The sequence below is a fragment of a genome, unplaced genomic scaffold (assembly GCF_019419815.1).
Source record: "Pyrus x bretschneideri cultivar Hongxiangsu unplaced genomic scaffold, Pyrus_bretschneideri_v1 Contig38, whole genome shotgun sequence".
Classification (NCBI taxonomy): domain Eukaryota; kingdom Viridiplantae; phylum Streptophyta; class Magnoliopsida; order Rosales; family Rosaceae; genus Pyrus; species Pyrus x bretschneideri.
In genome coordinates this window covers 17,071-26,000 of record NW_025999701.1, presented here as the reverse complement: position 1 = coordinate 26,000, position 8,930 = coordinate 17,071, and the positions used below count along the sequence as shown (strand labels likewise).

At 39.9% G+C, this 8,930-nt stretch overlaps 1 protein-coding gene and 1 long non-coding RNA gene across 2 annotated transcripts; both read right to left on the bottom strand.

The window, feature by feature from the left end:
* Positions 1 to 3,217: 3,217 nt before the first annotated feature.
* Positions 3,218 to 7,003, bottom strand: LOC103966980 (putative disease resistance RPP13-like protein 1). Its single transcript, XM_048564221.1, has one exon. The coding sequence runs from the start codon at positions 7,001 to 7,003 to the stop codon at positions 3,218 to 3,220; it is 3,786 nt and encodes a 1,261-aa protein (XP_048420178.1).
* Positions 7,004 to 7,051: 48 nt separating this feature from the next.
* LOC125468382 lies at positions 7,052 to 8,930 on the bottom strand. The gene is made up of 3 exons (XR_007250769.1): positions 8,466 to 8,930; positions 7,541 to 7,669; positions 7,052 to 7,444 (listed from the first exon to the last, which is right to left on the bottom strand). It is a non-coding gene; the product is annotated as an uncharacterized LOC125468382 (long non-coding RNA).

The window sequence follows — 8,930 nt, the reverse complement described above, 5'->3', positions numbered from 1 at the left end:
TTAAATTGTTCTGTTCTTCTCCTTGTTGGATCAAATTTCAAGAGTCCGGATTTTTTGACTTGGTGGATTTGATGGAAGGGATCCGAAGAGGATCATTTTCCGTATCTGGGAGCCTCGTGCTGTGACTTCAGTCCAAGGATCTCGGAGGAACTAGGAAACAAGGCTGAAATATGGCCTTCGAGTCCGACGAGTTCCATATTACAAAAATTTTAAAAATAAATAAAGAAATAAAGGCCTAATTACTTTTTGGAAATTCTGATTACGCTCGAATGTTATCTTTGAACAACCAATATTTTAGTAGATAAATGGCATTAGTATGTTAGACAGTTAGTTATAAGGGGTAGTGGCGAAGCCAGAAATTGTTGAGGGAAGAGGCGAAATATAAAAAGATAAAATTTTTAGAATAATGTAAACAAACCATATTTTTTTAATAGTAGACAATATTAATGTCGTTCGTAGTTTATTAATACAAACAAGTCATGATTGTTGTCGTCAATGTTTCATCACTTTTATGTTATGAAAACGTAGTGTACAATTCTCATTGTCAATAAAAATACAAAACATCTCTATCAATATAAATAACCATGCTATAATTCAATTATTAATCTCTCATTTCGATAATACAGTGGTGTTTGACAATTCATCACGAAAAACATAAAAAATAACTTAGTCAAACGCTACTATTTGTGATACAAATCCAAAGAAAATAAAAAAGAAATTTGATGGGTGTGAGTGCTAGATGAAGAAACCTAGCGGCTAATTTGTTTGATGTACTACATGGCAGTCAAGTGTCAAACATGCAATCTCTCTTTACTTGTTTTTTAATGAGTTAATGCAAAACGCTCAATGTATTAATTGGTACATTCACTCCCCCTTGTTTCACACATCTTCATAGTCTGTCCATCTTTTCTAATGGGTAATGACTTCCATCACCTTTGAATTCACCTTTCAAAACCTTTCCTCAAAATCCATGGTGATGACACAATTAAACGGCGAGCCATGGAATTAGAATCATATGTGCCCCCATTTCCTAATCAAGATCCGTAAAACCGGTGTCTCCTCTAAAGACATCACCATCTCAGAGTGCCCCAAATCTCGGCTCGCCTTTACCTCCCATATATCCATCAAAACAAAGCCTAAAAGCTCCCCATCATGGTTTACTTTCATGGTGGAGCGTTCTGTGTGTTGTCTGCCTTTGGACTCTTTACCCACTGTTGTCTCAATCTTAGGTCTGCCTTTGAAAAGAAACACACCGTTTCATTTAATTTTATTTCCGAAGCCCAAAACGATGTCATTTTCTGCCTGGGTATATACATGAAAAAAAATAAAACCCTGCGCGCAGGAGAGCTGCGCAGCAGAACAGAGAACGAAAAGAGACACTGTCTTTTCCAGTTTCCGGCCGAAGGAAAGGGGCTTAAGACTCGTTCCTGGGATTGTTTTCTGGCGAGCGGATATGTCCCTTCGCCAGTGATAAGGGGGAGGGGAGTGTAAGAATCGAACTTGCACCAGGTGTACAAAAAAAAATTGTGTTCAGCCATTATGGTGAAACTTGGTGCTTGAAACTTGGAATCGAGGATAACTCAAAAAATAGGTATGTCAAGGAACGATGTATTAAACCCTCAAAACTTGTAGATGATCTATTCGCGCATTTAGCTTCAATATTGGCATCTAAAGTTATACACCCACATGTGAGATTGCTTCCCAAGAAAACAGTAATACTCATAAACACTTATGCTAGAAGTGCTTTTATAATGCACAAATTGAAAATTTAATCATCTATATAAAGTGAAAGATACAGTGGCCATCTTTGATGATTGCCCTATTCTAATGGTTTGGTTTCAATAATGGTATTGGTCAAAATTGAATTAAACTGAACCGTTGAAACTAGATGGTTTGATCATATTTTTGTGTCAAGCCAAACCAACTTATCCGCATCCACCAGCAACACCACATGTCAAAAGTGAAGAAACATTGAAGAAAGAGATTACGTACCGACATGAATTCGATCAAAGAGGAATGAACCTTTTTATTTTCCGGGAAAATGAAATGACTCGGAAAGCGCAGAGAGAGAGAGAGAGAGAGAGACGTTGGGCCAGAAATGGGCCTAAATCGCATTGTGAAATCTGGGAAAGAATACGAGGCTTTAACGGTTTTTGTTTCGGGTTGAACGACGTTATTTTGCTGACGGGAACGGAAAGATGATTCGTATCGCCGTTAAGTCGGCGTCAGCCCTGACGTGGTTTGTGTGTTTGGAATAAAATTGAGATTCCAATAAAAAAATAGAAAATTGCACAATCACTATACTATATTAAATCCATGAATAAAATCGAACCAACTTATTCAAGTTTTAGTACTGATGTATTACTACGCTTAATTTTTCTTAGAACTCAGCTAAAACGCATAATTATCATCAATTTATCACTTGTCAATTAGATGAATAGTACACTTTTTTAATAAATGACGAAAATTTGGTATAAAGATTTGATTGACCAAAATTCTTTGGCACGTATTTTGTACTTCCAGGAAGACAAGTCATAGTAAAAGAAGTCATTTAGTGGTTATCATTCCACATTGGGAAACCAATTCCTACATCAAAAAATAGTCAAGTTAGCATATGGAAGCTAACGCAACTTTTCGAAAGTCCAATTATCATTTAGATGCTAGAGACAACACAACTTGAGCAACGAGCCCCTTGCATTTCCATTTCTTTGTTGATTGCTTATTCTCGATGCATTAAATAAAAGAGAGTTTTAACAAAAAATCTACGGTACTGTTTATTTTAACGAAAAACCATATTTTTACATTAAAAAGTCAAACTTGGTACTATTCACTTTACCTTTTATTTTGTCCTTATTGTTAAAATTCATAGTTTTGAAACCATTTTCATTAGTTTTCCTTAAATAAAATGCATTACTAGCTCGTAAGTTAAAATTTGCTAAAATAAATTAAAAGATTCGGTTTAAGTGGCCTGGTTAAAATCTTGCAGGGAGAAAACTGAATGGGAAAAACTCCAAACTTAGGAGAAAGAGTAGCACATTTATAAAGTTATAATACAAATCAGTTTAAAAGGGACCAAGCAAACATAGCAATCGTTTACCCCAAAAAAAATTGCAAATATTGTGGATTACTTTACTTTACAAGAATAAACATGATTACTAATAATAATAATATTAATATTAAAACATTCCTCAAGAAAATGATACCCGGACCATCAGCTTCATATCTCGTTAACACCCATCTCTATGCAAGGGATGTGGGATATTTTGTGCCAGTAGCGTCCTTTTCCTGGTTGGCATCTCTCTTTTAGCACTGGACACCTAATGATGCGAAGTTCCTCTAGTGAAGGAGGCAGACCCTCCTCTGGAATGGATGCTAGCTTTGGACAACTGAAGAGCCCCAGAGATTGAAGGGAGGTGAGGAATTGAAAGCCCTTGCTGCTCAGTTTCTTCAGATTCGGGAAGCCAACTATTCTGAGTCGAGTGAGAGATTTGGGGAAGAGCGTCTCCATGCGGACCATGTCGGGTGGAAACGACACCGTATCCGGGTCTTCTTCACCATCCATTATAAGAGAGGTGAGTCTGTGCAACCCCCACAATTCCAACTCCCACAATGACTTATAGCTCTTTACCTTCCTAATATCAAGTGATGTTAGGTTGGGAGGAAAAGTCAAACCTTCACGGTAGTCGATGCTCAAATGTCTCAGGTTGGAAGGTCTTCTCCCCCCACTCAGTCTCGGGATGGAAACAAGACTTCCACATTTGTAAATACGTAGCTGTTGAAGATTGCTGAGGTGGCATAAGCCATCCGGTAAGGATTTCAGATTTTCACATATCCATATCCTAAAATATTCAAGACAGTAATTAGTGTTGTCGTACAAGAACCCGTCCTGTGCGATTAACTCCAGTTGTTCACAACCAGATATCCCGAGGTGTTTAAGTGTCTTGAGGAGCTGACCACTCAATGATAACGACGTCAGAGATTTACATCCTTGGATATCCAAGTACTCAAGACAACCATCAGAAGAACCAACACCCTCCTCATCTACTAGTGATTTCAAACTTTTGCAACCTCTTATCCCTATTCTTCTGAGATTTTGGGGAATCTGGAATTTTGCAAAATATATCAACGAATCGCACTCTATAATCTCCATGTTTTTAAGAGAAGGTGGCAGACCAACACCTGGAAAAGAAACTAGAGATGAACATTTGTATATGCGAAGCTCTTGAAGAGACGACAGCTGATTTAACCCTTTTGGTAGCTTCAAAAGATTTCCGCACTTTTTTAACTCCAGACATTCAAGCTTGCACTCCAATATTTGCAATTGCAGCAACTCCTCTGCTTCTTCTCCCAATTCTTCAACTAGACGAGAGTTGTCTTCAATTTCCAAACGGCCAAGACAAGTCAACCGCCGCAATAATCTACCCTCATTCTTCCATGAAGACGTCAGCTTCTCACATCCACTGATCTTCAAATCTCTAACCTTGCTTAATCCCTTCCTCAACAATTCCCCTGTTTGCAGAGACATCACCTCCGAAATGTTTGAAAGCCACAAGGACTCTAATAACTCAAACTCAACCTTAGCATCTGTATGTACCAATACTTTACAACCGTCAATGTTTATTTGACTAAGTTGTTTGTAGTTGGCAATCGAAACCACCAATTCCTCACATTTAACAATTTCAAGTTTGGCTAACAAATCGAGCTTCTCTGGCAGCTTACCTTCCAACTTGGAACATTTTTTGATTGAAAGCCTTTCCACGCAAGGGAAAACACCACTTCCGTGATCCAGTTGGAAGGGAAGCCACACCTTCCAATGCTGCATATCCACAAACTCAAGAATCTCTAACAGCGGAAAAGCCAAGACACACTCGCCATAAAACTCAGCACCAACACTTTCCACTGCATTCATTCCTCTAATATAGAGCTCTTTGAGTTGAGGCAATTGTCCGAGAGGTGGCAACGATAAACAATTGTTACTTTCCTCTAAGCGCACAAGCACCATATTAGAGAAGAAAGAACCTCCAACCCATGATGAAAATTTCTTTTCGGCATAACTCTTGATGGTGAGCTCCTTGATCTTTCTATGAGGCTGTAACATGCCAAGCACAGTGGATTCCGTTTCTCTTGTGTCCCTTGAACGAGACCATTCTAGGACCAACGAATCAAGCCTCTCCTTGCATTTCAAGTTGGCCCTCCTGGCATCCTCAACATCAATCACATTCTCCAATTTTGAGAGGCACAATGTCCCTCGGAGATGCAATAGGGGCCCTATCTCTCTTATCCCTGACTGATCACTACCTTCGCTCACCACAAAAAGAGGCAATGATTGTAGATTCGTCAATCGACCTAGTTGCGAAGGCATTCCTTCCAACGAATATGCACCTGAGTTGTTGAGATGGCGCAACTTAATTAGATTGCTCAAGTCCGCAGGCAATGACTTCAATTTATAACAACCTTCCAATATCAATGTTTGCAAGTAGTAAAGAGTGCTTGTTGATTTGGGCAAACTGGTTATCAATGTGTAGGATAGGTCAAGATACTGTAACAACCTCAAATCACCGATTGACTTTGGCATCTCAGTTATTTTGTAGCCATTGAAAGAGAGCACTCGTAAGTATTGCAACTGTGGTAATAACTCAAAAGTAACCTTACGAGACAAATATTTGTAGCATCCCCTGGAATCTGAAAGTGAAAGTGGCAGGAATGTTCGTAAACGTTCAGCTTTTGGAAAGTCCTCAAATCTCATAACTCCATCAAATTGACCAGCAATAAAAGACGAATGGCGAGCCCTTCGAAAGCAAGTGCTTTGCAAGTTATCACCTTGCTTATCTTCCAATCTAAAACATATTTCACCTGCTGCCCATCGTGCTAAATCATTAATGAGGTCATGCATTACATATCGTGAATTGTTTTTGCTAGATTCTTGAAACAGCGACCTTGCTAATAGCTCTCGAAAGTAGTCGCGGCCTAAATCCTCCATTTGTTTATTGTCGTCATGTTTTTGTTGAATCAAACCCTCTGCCATCCACAAAAGTACGAGCTCCTTCTCCCCAAATTCATAGTCATTTGGAAGTATTGAGCAATAGGCAAAACACCTCTTCAAATGTGATGGAAGATAGTGATAGCTCAACTTTAGTACAGGAAGAAGGCCACTCTTATCTGCTAGATTCCATAATTTGTTGTCCAATATTTCTCCCCACTCTTCTTTTTCTTGGCGACGTAAGAGACCACCGAGAGTTCTTGCAGCTAATGGTAATCCACAACATTTTCCAACAATTTTCGTCCGAATTACCTCATAATTTACTGGTTTTCCGTTATTAATTTCCCCGAAAGCGTGTCGCTCAAATATTTCCATACAATCATCATCTGCCATACACTCCAAATTATGAACTCCAGCGGCTCCCGTAATCTTTGCAACATTCCTGTCACGGGTTGTCACAATTATCTTACTTCCTCCTGCTCCGACGCCAAAAGGGGATTGAAGTCTTATCCAGAGATCGTATAGATCATAGTCATCTTTGTCCCAAATATCATCTAAAACAATTAAAAACTTTTTTCCTCTTAATTGCTCACTCAAATCATGCTGCATTTTACTAAACTCCTCCACTTGAACGGGTTGGGATGTGATTGATTGAAGAATTGCCTTTGTCACTCGCACCACATCGAAGTCATCGGACACAGATACCCAAACCTTGAGCTCAAACTCCTTCATGGCATCATCTTTGTTGTTGAATACAAGTTGAGCAAGTGTCGTCTTCCCAACTCCTGGCAGGCCAACTATAGCAACTACAACAAAATTGACAGCACCTGCACGCTCGTATTTTCTGGACAACAATTCAATAATCTCCCCTTTGTCACCATCTCTTCCAACAACAAGCTTTTCATCTAATACGCCTGAACTTGGTAGACTTTGCGATTCCTTAGCAGACGTCCCAGTATCTTTCAAGCCAAACTTGTCTTTCCGTTCAGATATGTCTTGCAACCGCTTCGTAATCTTCTTCATTTCGGAGTTCATATCAAAACTCAATTTAACTTTATAAAATGATCTCCGTACCTTCCTGCTTGGGCTGGCTTGATCACGTCCCTCTATCATGCGCTTCAACATTTGAGTGGCAAATTTGTCCAACATGTCTTCGATATCATAAGCCAGGTCTCTGAGATCATCCAGCCACAGTTTCACACCACCTTCAGTCAGTTGCCTTTCCTCAGCGTCGCTCATCACCGCTCCAATTGTAGACAACGTGGTCCTCCACTTCTCCAGCTTCTGCCCGACGCCCCGGAAATTGCCCACGTACTCAAGAATCTCGCGAGGGGTCAACCTGTCGAGCAGCAACTGTAGAAACGCCACAAGAAAAACCTCTCCGAGTGCCATGTTAAGAGCGAGGATTACTCCGAGCAATCAACGAAAGAACGAACCGCTTTTGAGCAATATTGAGGTGCAGAACTGTACAAATTAAGTGAACAAACAAATGAATAAAAAGTGGTTCAAATAAAATGAAAAACAACTAATGTATTATTCAAATAAATAATAAGAACTTACATGGAAGTTCAAATCTAACTCTGCTTGTGATCAACAAATACAGACTCAACGAAGGGAAGATCAACGGTCAAAGACTTGTTCCTTGGAAATTTGGAAGCTTGACCCGTTGAGACTCAGAAATAGTCACAACTGCACAAATTAAAATGATGAGAACTAATTATTGATGCCTGTGCAATTATATACAAATTTATAGTAAAAGTGAAATAATCAATTAATGGACTCCTAGTAAGCATTTCTAGAGGTGACAATTAATGGACTCCAATAAAAAATAAAATAAAAAACTTGATATTGCATGTATAAAGCACAATAAAACACACCACATAATATTACTTACTAGGAAAATGTTAGGAAGATCACATATTTTTGTGTCATATTTATGTACCATTTGATGTGGCAAGTAAGGTATACATGTCACGTCAATTTATGAATCTATCTCATTGGATGTTGATTGTGTCCATCACTTACCATATGAGATGATCCTAATATATTATATAAATATGTGATTTTTCTAGCACTACCCTTTAAATAATAAAGCACAATAAAACATACTATATACGATTGCAAAAATCATATATTAGTATACATTGTTTTTCTTAAATTTTAACATGTTGAACAAATAAACGGGCAGTTAGTTCTAAAGGGTTTAGGGTTTTGGGTTTAGAGAGTTGAGGAGTTTGGGCTTAAGGCCCGGCCCAAGTATTGGGCCAAGGGCCCGTGTGACTTGGCCCGAAGGCCTGTGTAGATACAAGGGTTGGGTGTAGGTTGTAGCGGGCCAAAGGCCCGAAGTTGGGACACAGCCCGCAGGGCCTCGGTTTGTTTCTCGCCGGGAAAAGGAGGCCGGAGCTTCCTAGCTCCGGACGACGCCACCCTAGTCTACGATTTAAGTGCCAAAACGAAGGTAGAGGTGAGAGGAAGAGATTGGTACCTGTTTCACGACGAGTGGTGGCCGGGAAGTGGCCGGATTTTCGCTGGAGAGTCACGGGGTTTCGCCGGAGATCTCCTGGGTTTCTGGGCTTCACCGAGCTTCACTGAGACGGGGAAGAGGGAGGGGAGATCCTCGCGAGGGCGAGGGTGGTGGTGGTGTTGCCGGGGTGCCACTTTGGGTGTCCGTGGGTGTGTGCGGGTTCGATCGGGGAGAGAGTCCAAGAGAGAGAGAGAGAGAGAGAGTTGAGCTGAGAGAGAAACACGCAACGCAGGGTGGAGGAGTGATTGCTCGTAGACAACTAAGTTGCATTTCCTCGCAACACCGATTATTTTATTTTGAGAGGGTGATTGGTTCAATTTTATAGGCCATTGTAGATAATGTTGAGACTCAAACACCCTGAGCCACACAACACAAAGAAGAAGAAAATGATCCTGCAAAAAGTTACCATGGATTATTGTTTACCAT